A 14,247-nucleotide genomic window follows, 5' to 3' on the forward strand; every position below is an offset into this window, starting at 1 on the left:
CTTGTGATAACTTATTAATATGTTTCGGGCCGGACGATTTCGCATGGCGGGCCGGCCGCCATGCGAAATCGTCAACTTTATGATACAAATATAAAATATAGATATAATCCTTGACTTTGTTAAATATTTTATAGCAATAGCAGGTTTATACTGGTTTGCAATTTGATCTGCAAGACTTACCGTAACCACCTCCATATCCACCACCTCTTCCACGATAACCGCCTCCACCACCACCTCTTCGTGACTCCGCCTCGCGAACAGTGAGATCACGTCCTTTGAAATCAGTTTGATGAAGTCCCTTGATTGCTGCCTCGGCTTCATCCGGAGAACTGAAGGTGACAAACCCAAAACCACGAGCTCTGCCAGTATCACGATCTGTGATTATAGCCACATCTTCAACTTTTCCACAATTTCTAAATGTGTCCTTAAGTTCATCCTCAGTAGCGTCGTAAGAAAGATTCCCAACAAAAACCTTACAGCTATCTCCCATTTTTGGTTATTTATTTTGTATTATTGTATCAAAATCCTGCAGTAGGCAAACTTTTATATTATTGATTCGTCATGTACAAACTTGAAATGTATAAAAAATATTGGGGATTGGACAAATAAGTATAATAGTTATATATATCATATACAGTAGAATCTTGTTTTTCTGAACAATTTTTCTGGCCAATATAATAGTGCACTAGATGAAGTAAATCATTTACTTTCTGTAAATGCCGGCTTATAGGTCCACTACCAGTTTTCAAGTCCAAAATACTGGCACTTTAATGTAGAATAGAGAATAATTGATTATTCTAAATTAGTTTATTTCGAATCCAATTCTAGAATAGCATAAAGGTGAAAATATTCAAGCACCCACAGTGTTTTTGTTTTGCCTTTGCAATAAGCTCACCAAATTATTATGGTTCAAACAAGTTGGCAATTGTCAAATTAACATGAGGTACAGCTTAGTTAACCGCGATTAGCGCATAATATTGGAATGTGAAATAACAATCAACAACATCTGCACGTGCCAATGAAAACCTTCAATCATAAAATAAAACCGGGTCCTAATATTCGGAAGAAATACGAAAATTGGATTGGAATCTTCTGAGATTTTGTTCTTTAGGTTTCCTTATTCTAGAATGTGCATCTCTAGGTGTAGTTAAGGTTGATATTGACTTTAAGTGCTGGTTGGTGGTTGTTGATCTGGATGCTTTCTTTTGTCTTAGGTTTTTGATCTTATTTACCATCCGATCAAAATATAGGTCTCTTTTTAGTCCATGCAGATCATAACATGCATACCCATAATAGCTGGTTAGATCCTTTGACGATAAGTAAAATGATTGATAAATTGAACATGGAGCCAACTGGTATACGACGTCCCAAACTTGTTTGATACATTGTTTCAATACTATTCACAACAAATCGCCAAGCTTTTTGAAAGTTTTGGCTCTTCCTCAACGCAATTTTAGATACGCTACTCTATGCTGAAGTTACATGTATATTAACACTTTTACTGCAAGGCAAAAATAGATAAAAGTCTGGTAGGGCTAAAAAAAACGTTTTTAAGAATTCTGTTAAGTATCAGGTGCTCTAACCAGTCTTCCACAAGGCCGACAAAAAGTAAAGGTCACGCAAAGGTTTGGTTCGTTGACCACGTGGTTGGTATGTCATTGTACCATTTTTCGTTGCGCGCATTTTTGACAGGATGGATGGGACAACTGCGGAAATTTTAGACTCGGATAATTGTTAACATTAACTGCTAATATGTTTGCGACCACCTGCGGCAGCACAATCATCATCTTCCATTTGCCTCTTGTTCAGGCCTGGTCTTCATCCCGAAAAAATTCAGGGTCGACCAGTTGTCTGCAGCGACGCCTCCACTTTCCCCTGTCGATGGCATCCTCGATCTTCAAACCTCTCCTTCTCATATCATCCTTCAACGTCTCTTCCCATGTTTTCTTTGGTCTTCCCCTTTTCACCTTTCCTTCAATCATCTTATGTTGTACTCTTCTTATTAAGCTCTCCTCATTCATTCGCTCAACGTGCCCCAACCATCTCTGACGATGTCCTCTCAGATGTTCTTCAATATCTTCCACACCTGTCCACCTTCTTATCACATCATTGGTAATCCCATCTCGTAGTGTCTTACCACACATCATTCGAATCATCCTCATTTCTGCGGCAGCACAATCAATCAATGAATTTATTTTTCGGCAAAGGCGTGGTGGGGACGTTGTTTTTATTCAATATGTAACTGTCTACTCCTGCCGTTGCTGTACCGCCTCCTATAACAGATACAAAAATACACTAATGATAAAGTACAGTAACGTTTTCTAATTCGCTCTAGTCTTGTACAGTGGCACTTTTGATGATATTTAATTTTCAAGTACAAACTTCAACTTAAGGCTACTGATTTTTGTTTGCTCACCACAGACTCAGGCTACAGCATCGTGCAAAACAGCCATTTGAAGCTTCCACTTTTAATTGATGTGAATGACAAAACAGCAAAGCAATACCACAACATATTTCTAAAAAGGTACGCCAAAAAGCACGATACAATATTTACAAAATGCTCTAGTGGCAACTTTTACAAAAATGCAGAGATAACTTGCAAAACAAATGACTGTAGTTTATATCCATATACTGGTTGCCCATATGATAGTGCACAACATATTAGGAGCTTAAAACTATAGATGCTAACCTAGCAAAGCCTGACTTGCTTTGGCAGAAAGTATATGTTAAACATTTCAAATGAATTGCTTAATATGTCATTTGCAATCAATAGTTGTCGTATCTGCCTCCATCGTAGTTACCGCCGCCACCACCACCTGCAACGTAAGGGTTTTGTTTAATACAAAGCACCAACAAAAATAGGTTGTCTTGATGAAAATTCGCAGAGTACAGTGTAGTCTGCTTATTATGACCATGCACTGTACATGACCATTTTGGTCTGATCACGAATTTTGCCACATAAAATTCTGTTTACTATGACCAGTCTTTGGATATATTGACCATTTTTTGGGACTTTTTATTAATTTTTTATGGCAGACATGCAACTTGACAGTTGCAATTATCCCACATGTATTCTTATTTCATCTACTTACATTTACTTTAATGATTGTCTTTAATCTTAATGAAATAAATGACAAATTTGATGTTTTTGCCATTTTGAGCCTAACCGTACCAAACCTGGTGGGGTTAAACACGGCACTATAACAATTTCGGTCATTGTGGCCATTCAGATATAATAACTAATATTGTCTGGTCCCAATGTGGTCATAATAAGGAGTCTACAGTATAGTCGAAACTAAGCAGCACACTACAAGTCTGTTTTTTCCCAACTGAAAACGCCAAAAATTATAATCATCAACTAACCCTGATATTTCAGTGGCAAGCTTTTAATGCAAACAGTAAAATCACTTTGGCCTTTAGTGCCACCATAACATTTAGCCTAAAACTAGGACACAAAATGTCGCGATAATGGATAATTTACTGTAATAAATGTAACAAACCACTTTCCAAACTTTACATGGAAACGCACATGCAAATAATGTGTGTTGGGTGCGATCGTGACAAACTTCTAGCTTTCTGGAAAAATCTATTTAGGTGCAATGTGTCGTGAGATATATTTGGGTTTCAGATCTGCTTTAAATCTTACTAACCTATACCATTTAATCCATAACATCTCAGAACCATTAGCAAACATACTATAATAAGCAAAAGTCATTATTTGCGTAACACAGTGATAAATAATTCTTGTTTAGAAAAGCCCAGCATTTGGACTGTCGAGTTCTTGGGTTTATTGTCATAATTAGCCCTTCATAATTGCGACAATCACACCCAACATGTATGGTCATAATTCTCGTGCAGATCTGATGATATATTATAATGTTATTTGTGTTCTGTTTCGTGTGTTTATCAACAAGTGTTGGGCTATATTTTGGTGTTTAAAATATGCGACCCAGTTTTGATTACTTACGAGTCACGTCATTCGTACTACAGCGCTCTATGTGTTAGTTTTCAATTTTTGAGTCGAGTATTAACAGTCTACTGCAGTGGTTCTTAAACAGGGGGGCGTGTAAGATTCATAAGGGGGGCGTGTAAGATTCATAAGAGGGGCGCGAGAGATGACATATGTGCATTATCTTCTACAAAGCCTCAAATTAAACGTTTGGTTTCCCAAAAACATTTACATCCGTCACATTAATAAAAATTAATTGAAAATAAACTGTTGTTTTGTTTGATTCTTTTTTATTTTGCAATGAAGTGGGGCGCGGATTTTTTAGGTACCGTCAAGGGGGGGCGTGTGCCAAAAAGTTTAAAAACCCTGGTCTACTGAATGCAACTCTATTCCGTGCTCTGAAAACAGAAACTGTTTCGTTGAGAATTAAAATATATCAATATTAAAGACATTGACAGTTTGGTTTTTGTACTATAATGCTGAACTAAGCTATCAGGGATTAATGAATGCGATATCAATGGAGTCAGATTAACGAACAATCTATTAAGCAATAATTAACAAGGTTTAATCTCAACAACATGCCTAGTTAGCACAAACTAATGGTATGTCTAAATTTGGGATGTTTTGCACTATAGTCTAAATTTTTGTAAGAAAACACTAAAATATTTACATAAAATAAATATAACAAAAATGAAAAGGACATTTAGTGCAAATCGCAATAGACCCATGAGATATATTTTGTGCAACCAAATTAATCATTTATTGTGACTAAAATCAACATGCATTCATATCACAAAACATTGTTATAGTTGTTATAATGTTATATTTTAAAAAAATCAAAGAAAGTTTGAAAACCTAGTATATACATAAGCATAATATTATACCTAATAACTACTGTTAGGGTTGGGACAGAAGAGAATTAAAATTAATTGATATGGCCAAGTCTAAGTTGTTATAATTAAGACTCAGCCAGCCAATTTAGCATTGGTACTTCAACACATAACCTGGTGCATTGAACGTAAAAACAGCAGTCTAAGGTTTGTTTATGTGAGCAAAACACTTAAAATATCATAGATGCATTAAAACTCAATGCTCCAATATTTGGCTATCAGCCCAACATTTAAAATATTAAGCATCAATTTAGAACTTTATACCAGCGTACAAACTCTCTGCTATGAAAATTTCAGGCAAAAAAAAATGGAAAAAGGCTAAGGCGCCAATTTTGAATTGTAATTTTGCGATATGTCATCACTTTTCACCCTTAAAACAAAAAAATTTAAACACAAATTAATAAAATATGGCTTGTCCCAACCCTATCGATTATTATGTAATTATACAAACTAAGCAAATAAATAACAATTCGCTTAATGTTATGAGGGATGCTGGAACAAAAACTGAAATGTTAAATTGGCCATCTTACCTCGTCATTTAAATCCCTGTCAAACACATAACTCCTGATGTGTGTCACCCTTGGGGACATTTCTAAGTCCTTGTGGAACTATCCACTTGGTCTATAACTCTATATGATATTTTACCCTTGGATTGTTCACAAAAGAACAAATATTAGTATGATTATTTCGGCCCAAAATAAGTTTGTCCAGTCCCATAACTAACATGTTGTTTCAGTAAGCATATGAAAAAACATCTTCTAAAAGCTAAACAACAGCTAAGCATTATTGCTACTAACAAAATATTATTATATATATATTATACAAAAAATATGTCCTGGTTAGTGAAAAGCAAAAGCCCTTGACTTTGTTAAATATTTTATAGCAATAGCAGGTTTATTCTGGTTTGCAATTTGATCTGCAAGACTTACCGTAACCACCTCCACTTCTTCCACCTCCATATCCACCACCACCTCCACGTCCGCCGCCATATCCTCCACCACCACCACCTCTTCCACGATAACCGCCTCCGCCACCACCACGATATCCGCCTCCACCACCACCACCTCTTCGTGACTCCGCCTCCCTAACAGTGAGATCACGTCCTTTGAAATTAGTTTGATGAAGTCCCTTGATTGCTGCCTCGGCTTCATCCGGAGAACTGAAGGTGACAAACCCAAAACCACGAGCTCTGCCAGTATCACGATCTGTGATTATAGCCACATCTTCAACTTTTCCACAATTTCTAAATGTGTCCTTAAGTTCATCCTCAGTAGCGTCGTAAGAAAGATTCCCAACAAAAACCTTACAGCTATCTCCCATTTTTGGTTATTTATTTTGTATTATTGTATCAAAATCCTGCAGTAGGCAAACTTTTATATTATTGATTCGTCATGTACAAACTTAAAATGTATAAAAAATATTGGGGATTGGACAAATAAGTATAATAGTTATATATATCATATACAGTAGAATCTTGTTTTTCTGAACCATTTTTCTGGCCAATATAATAGTGCACTAGATAAAGTAAATCATTTACTTTCTGTAAATGCCGGCTTAGGCTATAGGTCCACTCTCAGTTTTCAAGTCCAAAATACTGGCACTTTAATGTAGAATAATTGAATATTCTAGATTAGTTTATTTCAAATCCAATTCTAGAATAGCATAAAAGTGAAAATATTCAAGCACCCACAGTGTTTTTCTTTTGCCTTTGCAATAAGCTCACCAAACTATTATGGTTTAAACAAGTTGATAATTGTCAAATTAACATGAGGTACAGCTCAGTTAATCGCGATTAGCGCATAATATTGGAATGTGAAATAACTATCAACAACATCTCCTGCACGTGCCAATGAAAACCTTCAATCATAAAATAAAACCGGGTCCTAAGATTTGGAAGAAATACGAAAAATGGATTGGATTGACAAATTGAACATGGAGCCGACTGGTATACGGTGTCCCAAAACTTGTTTGATACGTTGTTTCAATACTATTCACAACAAATTGCCAAGCTTTTTGAAAGTTTTGGCTCTTCCTCAACGCAATTTTAGATACACTACTCTATGCTGAAGTTACATATATATTAACACTTTTACTGCAAGGCAAAACTAGATAAAATTCTTGTTGGGCTAAAAAAACGGTTTTAAGAATTCTGTAAGTATTAGGTGCTCTTGTAGCGGCCATTGGGTGTTTGTTTGGTTTGTCGCTGGTTGGCGCCCTCGGAATGTTACGGCACGTGTTGATTTCAGCACTGCGCGTTCGTTTTACCATCCCATTCCGTTTTGCACCGCTTGTGCACAGGACGCCAGATTGAATAAAGGTTGAACTAAGAAAGCCCTGTTCATTTACTTTAATATATGAGCGAAGTTGGCATACAACTAAACAGCAACCTTCTGAGACAAGGAGTCAGCAACGCAGCATCGTAACAACGCAACAACAACTACCTTCGCCATATATTCTGGTGACCTCCGACTACAACTCTGAAGATATGTCCTACCTACAACCCATGCAAGGTAACTCTTCTACTTTACAGCATAGTCAGGGCCGTGCCCAGGTTTCTTCTTCGCTGCACGCCCCGTCCTGCAGCAATGTTCCTTGCGATTTAGCTTTTGACGTGTCTGAGCCACCTCAGGCGGAAAGTGTTGATAATACTTTAATTGACTTCGGAGTTGATTCCCTGCTCGATTTGCCGCGAAATTTAACTCACCGTCCGACACCATGTCGCTCTGTCCAGTTTTCGGCAACCAACCCGTTTCTTCCAGAGTAGGGGAAAGTGGGGCAAGACGGGACACTTAACTTCAATCAGTATTTTAAAGAATTCCTTTTCATCAATTTTGCTAACTTTGGTACCATAATATACCTTAGGTGCACCACTACCAACAACCATAATATTAGACTCGGCCAAAATCACACACCGCCGTAATTAAAAAAATAAAATAAAATTAAGTTGTCCCATCTTGCCCCACACCTAGGGCAGGACGGGACACCCGTCCCGTCCTACCCCATTATTACCAAACTCGATTTGAGCTTTAATTATGAAGGTATTTTGTAAGGTTTGGACTTCTATAACCACCACTGAAGCCGTTTTGTATGTTTTTTGTGCTTAATACTCTGAAATATTTCATATCATCTTACTCTAATTTATGCCTGCCACTGAAGCATTGCGTGAAAACAATAAACAAGTAATCAATTGTAATAACGAATATATACAGCACTGCCAATATCTTGTCATATCAAAACACGATTTGTCTCTATTTGCAGCACACATAGGCGAATAACATTAGCCAAAAATGAGGCAGAATGACAGGCTACTTTTTTGCGCAAAAGTCACACACAAAATTGCCATGTCCAGGATAAGCAGAGCAGTTTTCATGACACCACTTTTTGCACAAAGAACACTGGACTGGATCAGTCTTCTTTCGGTGGATGTATATACAATTCACTGCAAATCAGACATTCATAGCTTCCGGAAAATTGCAATTGCTTCTTGTTCCTTTTATGGATATGTTTGTTTGAGGAAGGAACTTTGCTCTTTGAAAGTAAAATTTTCTTGAAAGGTGAAATGGTTAGCACCTGCGATTTCATGGCTTTCCTCTTCCGAGTGGTCAGTTTCGCATCAGGAAGTGGAGAGATGTCCATCACATGCACCCTGGTGGAAGGGCCATCAGTCAGCTGCACTTCCGATTGAACTGCAATCTGCGCACTGGTGGTAGGGCCATCACTAAGCAGAATACCCCTGAGCCCTTCAGCTGCAGCCTGATCGCTGGTAGTAGAGTCACCACTCCGCTGCATGCTTGCAACCCCTTCTCTTTCAGCTGAAACCTGATCGCTGGGAGCATAGTCACCACTCCGCTGCATACCCGAAACCCCTTCTCTTTCAGCAGCAGTCTGAGAGCTAGTGATAGTGTTATTACACAGCTGAATGCTCGTAACCCCTTCTCCTTCAGCCAGAGAGCTGGTGGTTGCACCATGAGCTTCCAATTCCGGTGAACCAACAGCATGGATCTCGGTCACCATCGACGGAGCAAAGTCTGTTTCGTCAAAAATGTCCGGGTTGAAGGGCATTATACCTGCCGATTTGAATCCATTTACAGCTTTCTGAACTGTAGCCGCTTTGGAATATGCAGTGCAAAAAAATCCACAGACTTGAGAACTTTGAACACGTTTACCATAATTGGTAACCATCCAGTGGTCGATAGACTGATTGTAATATGTCTTCAAAGGCCCAAAGAATGTCCTATCCAGGGGTTGCAAGCGGTGAGATGTGTGAGGAGGAATTGACAACATTATGATTCCATTCTGACGAGCAAACTCAATCGCAGGCAGGTTCAAATGGCTCGCATGATTGTCAAGGATTAAAAGAACTTTTTTATCAATGGAGGGATTTGCATATTTTTTGAAGTGTTTCAACCAATCCAAAAATATTTCGGAATCTATCCAGCCAGACGGTGAGGCAAATCCACGAGAACCTGGTGGGGCATCCTGCAATAGACCCATGGCCATCCGTTTTCGAGGAAAAATAAAAATAGGGGGGACATAATTCCCAATGGCACTCATTGCACAAACTGCAGTAATAGTTTTTCCCCGCTCAGCACTTGTAATCCTACCCACTTGCTTCATCCCCTTTTTTGCAATTATTTTTCCTGGCTTTTGGACACAGGTAATTCCAGTTTCATACACGTTGTACACATTTTCAACAGTTATTGCTTCTTTTTCATAAATGCCCTTGAGCAAATCAAAAAAACGACCAACTTGTGTACGGTTAAAGTTAAAGTTAAAGAATACAGAAATTTAAGCATATAAGCATCAACATACCAGCTAAACAATACAAAAAAACAAGTGTTATACGCTACATATTAGACCAGACTACGTTACTTAACAACACCAAAACAGTGAGCTAAAATTAGAATACCGGCTGTTTACATTATTAGACTAGTTAAATTCACATTTGCATCACATTGCAGTAGCCTAGACGACAATTTAGGCTAATATATCATTAGATATTAAACAAAGATTATCAATAATTTCAATGGGGCAGGACGGGATATTTGACCCGTCTTGCCCCAAGCAGTCCTGTCTCGTTTTGCCCCAATGACCAACATTTTGAATTTTTTGGTTTGCTTATTATATGTAACTCAGATCTGAAAAAGTTATCTACCTTTTAAAATTACTTGTCTTGCTGCATCTCTAAAACACATTTCATTTTCCAAAGTTTTGTCAAATCTAGCTAAAATAGTAGAGTTTTAAGAAAATTTCTTATAAGAAGTGGCTTACAAACACTTCTGCCGCTGCCTAAACCTTTTGCTTCACGCAAAGTTTTCAATTTTTTGCAAGTCACTAAGAATTGTGGTAACCTGTACCATCCAAATGGATAGAGGGCGCTAAAACCAATACTTTTGGAAAAATCCATCATGTCCCGTCCTGCCCTGAGTCCCATCTTGCCCCACTTTCCCCTACGTTCAATCGACACCACTTAGCCGTTCTTTGGAAACCAAAGCCGTAAAATTCCCGTCTTTCTGGCCAAGCCGCGCTAACCTATGGTTTGAGTTGGTAGAAACTCAACTTAGAAGAGCTAACATTTCATCCAATAACGATAAATTTGATCACGTGGTTTTAGCACTTGATCCAGCACACGCTGAACGTGTCGCCAGCGTCATTTGCAGTCCATCATCATCTTACGATGACTTAAAAGCCGCATTGCTCAATAAGTGTGGACCGAGTTTGAATGAACGTTTGAGCGTTCTTTTGGACAGCAAGACCTTTCAAGGCAAAAGGCCGAGTGACACTTTAGAACACATGAAATCACTCTTAGGCTCGTCCAGTTTAGACGATGAGATGGCGTATGTATAATCTCTTGCGCAAGTTGTTCTTGGACAGTTCGGATTATCAAGCGCAAATAATTAATCTTAAAAATCGATCCAGAACGTGATTTGGACAAACTTGCGCTTAAGGCGGACGAGATCATGGCTATTAAAAAACCAGTCTCTGCCAATCCGGTCCCTCGCCAAAGTGTCATTAATGAACTATTCGAAACAAAATTGGATGAGCTTACCAAGCAAATAAACAAACTAGAACAGCATGTGCGACCTACAGCCTCAACCACGCCCCATTCAGCGCCACGATTCCCCAGAGCACCACGAAGTTCGCAGATGGAATATAACCAACGTGACAGTTTTCAGGGTCCTCGACAACCTGGCTCAGTCAGTTTCGGTTGCCGTTTCAACAGGGAATACTCTGGTCACGAGCAGGGCTCCGATTTTCATGGGTTGTGTTTCTACCATTCTAGGTTTGGTCATCGAGCCTTTAACTGCAAGCCACCTTGTAACTGGAATAGCCGTCAAAATGCTCCAAAAAATGCCTAGGCCGGAATTGTTGCTTGGTCCACAATCCCGGCGGATCCATCAGTACAACAAGACTTGACCACAACTCAACCAATAGTAATCTGTTTTTTGCCACCGATCTCACTTCCAAAGTCGAGTATTTAATCGACACAGGTTGTCAGTTTAGTTTGTTCCCTCTATCTTTTACCTGTTATGCTAATGTGCAACAAACTGGTTTTCTTTCCACCTTGAATAATAGCCGCATCCAGACTTATGGTTACAAATCCATTGACGTCTGTCTCCATGAGTTCACTTGCAAGTTTCAATTTACTTTCGCTTTAGCAAACATCCCTTATCCGATTCTCGGTGCGGATTTCTTGAAACGTTTCAACTTGTTGGTTGACGTCGGCGGCAAGCGTCTGGTTAAACTTGACGAGGCCAGGCAAAGTAATTTCGACGCCAGAGAAGGTTCACCTTTTTCAGCACAAGCGCTCAGCGCACCATCTGATGAGATTTTGGCTAAATTTCGCAGCGTCTACCCAGAGGTATTTGATGCGTCTTTACGGTCACGTGTAATCAAACACAACGTGCAGCATAAAATCGAGACGACCGGACCCCCGGTCCATTCCCCTGCGAGGCGCTTATCTCCCGAGAACCTTCGCGTAGCTAAAGATGAGCTTGTTAAAATGACCAATCAAGGCATCATTGAACCCAGCAACTCCACATGGTCTAGTCCCATGCACCTGGTTAAAAAAACAAACCGGGGTGTGAGAATTGTAGGTGATTTTCGTAATCTCAACCTTGTCACCAAGTTTGACCGTTACAAAATACCGAACCTGCGAGATTTCACGAATGAGTTACACGATGCAACAATCTTCTCTAAGTGTGACTTATTAAAGGCATTCTTTCAAATCCCCATTGCCCCCGAAGATAAAGAAAAGACAGCTTTCCTTTGTCCTTTTGGTTTATACAAGAATGCCACTGGGTCTTAAATGTTCTGCTCAAAGCTTTCAACGATTTATGGATTCGATTGCAAGAGATTTAAAATTTTGTTTTGTTTACCTTGATGACGTTTTAGTGTTTTCTCGTAATCACGAGGAACATTTGCAACATCTACACATATTATTTAAACGTTTATCTGCTCATGGCGTTGCTGTTAATCCCGAAAAGTGTCAGTTGGCTGTCGACTCGCTCTCGTTGATAATATAAATAATAAAGGTTGAACTAAGAAAGCCCTGTTCATTTACTTTAATATATGAGCGAAGTTGGCATACAACTAAACAGCAACCTTCTGAGACAAGGAGTCAGCAACGCAGCATCGTAACAACGCAACAACAACTACCTTCGCCATACTCTAACTGCTCTTCCACAAGGCCGACAAAAAGTAAAGGTCACGCAAGGGTTTGGTTGGTATGTCATTGTACCATTTTTCGTTGCCCGCATTTTTGACGGGATGGATGGGACAACTGCGGAAATTTTAGACTCGGATAATTTTTTTTTTACTTATCTGTTAACTGTCAGGTGCTTTAACGTCCTACCTAGTGGTTCTTAAGCTTTTTCATCTGTTTTCCCATTTACGCCAACTACCACACCCATAATTTCCCCCGTTTAGTTTTTAACAGTTTTTTGGCTAGAGCTAAAGTAAGCCTACTTGTAAACATAGTTTAATGTAACTAAAGTTACTAAACAAACATTTCAAACTTAACCATTTTCTTGTAATCAAATCAAACATTTCTGATACGTACCACGAATACAAAGTCAACTCAGGCTACGAATATTTAATTCACGTTTTTGCTTACCATTACTTCAAATGTATGTTGTCTACACCTCTCTGTGTGCATGAGTCGATTGGGCAGTGGCTTCAGTCTAAAAGGCATGTTAAACAGTAAGCTGTAGCGTGTAAGATGTATTCATTTACGACAAAACTTTTTACGTGAATAGGATTTTTGTGTACAAAAAGGTAATGAATATTTTCCAGCTGAACTTGCAAAATTTCCAACCACTCGTCCATAAGACTGACGAAAAGTAAACTTCACGCAAGGGTTTGGTTCATTGACCATTTGATTTATAAATGCAGGTATCAAAGTCTGTCTATAAACTCTATTGATGAGATTTCTATCATTTTTGGCGGACATGGCATGTGGCAAGACAAGGCGTAAAGTGTTCCAAAAAAAATGACAAACTCTTCCTGGCACCTACATCACTGCTGATGTATGTGCAATGGAAGGGTGGTGTATGGTAGCTGAACTTGACAGTTTGACCCAATTCACTACAACATTTGCTTGTTAAAATGTTTATTGCGGGTGATGATATATGAGTCTCATAAGGTCGTTGTCTGCTTTTCTCACCCTCAGACTGAATTGTTCACCTTAACGGCTTATAGTCTTATGAAGATGACAACAAATTTGTCTAACTTGATGCTAAACTTCTTCAAATTGAATTTAACTATGATTACACAGGAAAGATAACTGTATATACCGATTATATTGAAGCTTCTTTGAACGATTACATTTAGAAAGAATGAACAACTGTGAATAACTCACGCAATATAGGCAGGCGCGATATTCATGTCACGACTTAAAACGAAAAATAGGAAGTCATCAATACACAACACAATGCCTCGCTAAGCAGATTTCCGTAAACAAAATTCTATACAGTATTCGATCTGTATATTATAATATCTCCTTATCATCACATATCCATATTCAAAACTATCTGATTGGACATGAGTGACGTAACAGACCATCTTCTACTTCCTCGCACAACCGATCTGTGTAAAAGATTGTTACCATATACTCAGGCCACCAGAACGGGGCTGTGGTCCCGTGGATGGTGTTCATTTAAGTTGGGTTTTTGCTTTTGGATCCACATACACGGGTCGGCTCCATCTTGACAGTGATACAACGCTTATGTCCTGCCAAACTATCAGCTTAACTTTTGTTTTGTATTAAATGCGTTTTAATATTTTAATTTTAATTTGTGTTTGGTGACCGTGCTGACGCTAATAAGTAATAAGTAATAACTTTTTTACATTCACATACTGGTTGGAAATGCACGCTTTGCCCTCGAGGCCTTGTCAAATTTGTGGAAA

At 38.7% G+C, this 14,247-nt stretch overlaps 2 protein-coding genes across 4 annotated transcripts; both read right to left on the reverse strand.

Annotated features, from left to right (window-relative positions):
- Nucleotides 1–111: 111 nt before the first annotated feature.
- On the reverse strand, nt 112–588 carry LOC143462070 (putative RNA-binding protein RbpA). Its single transcript, XM_076960101.1, has one exon. It carries the CDS (start codon nt 488–490, stop codon nt 146–148), a length of 345 nt encoding a protein of 114 aa, XP_076816216.1. The 5' UTR covers nt 491–588; the 3' UTR covers nt 112–145.
- Nucleotides 589–792: 204 nt separating this feature from the next.
- Nucleotides 793–6,237, reverse strand: LOC143462067 (putative RNA-binding protein RbpA). 3 transcript variants are annotated; one of them, XM_076960097.1, is made up of 3 exons: nt 5,370–5,762; nt 2,417–2,816; nt 793–2,273 (listed from the first exon to the last, which is right to left on the reverse strand). In XM_076960097.1, the coding sequence occupies exon 3, from the start codon at nt 2,160–2,162 to the stop codon at nt 1,806–1,808; it is 357 nt and encodes a 118-aa protein (XP_076816212.1). In that variant the 5' UTR covers nt 2,163–2,273; nt 2,417–2,816; nt 5,370–5,762; the 3' UTR covers nt 793–1,805. The 3 variants fall into 3 exon arrangements, 2 of the variants coding, with proteins under 2 accessions (XP_076816212.1, XP_076816211.1); XR_013118134.1 differs by lacking the exon at nt 793–2,273 and adding an exon at nt 5,769–6,237 and having other exon boundaries at nt 2,453–2,816; nt 5,370–5,485; XM_076960096.1 differs by lacking the exons at nt 793–2,273; nt 5,370–5,762 and adding an exon at nt 5,769–6,237 and having other exon boundaries at nt 2,453–2,816.
- Between the last annotated feature and the right edge of the window lie 8,010 nt (nt 6,238–14,247).

This window comes from Clavelina lepadiformis, chromosome 6, assembly GCF_947623445.1.
Source record: "Clavelina lepadiformis chromosome 6, kaClaLepa1.1, whole genome shotgun sequence".
NCBI classification, from domain to species: domain Eukaryota; kingdom Metazoa; phylum Chordata; class Ascidiacea; order Aplousobranchia; family Clavelinidae; genus Clavelina; species Clavelina lepadiformis.

Coding starts and splice junctions, on each gene's coding strand:
- LOC143462067 (XM_076960096.1), bottom strand. CDS start 6,159: ATGGGAGATAGCTGTAAGGTTTTTGTTGGGAATCTTTCTTACGACGCT. Junction 2,817..5,768: donor AAGAAGTGGAGGTGGTTACG/GTAAGTCTTGCA, acceptor CTTACGTTGCAG/GTGGTGGTGGCGGCGGTAAC.
- LOC143462070 (XM_076960101.1), bottom strand. CDS start 490: ATGGGAGATAGCTGTAAGGTTTTTGTTGGGAATCTTTCTTACGACGCT.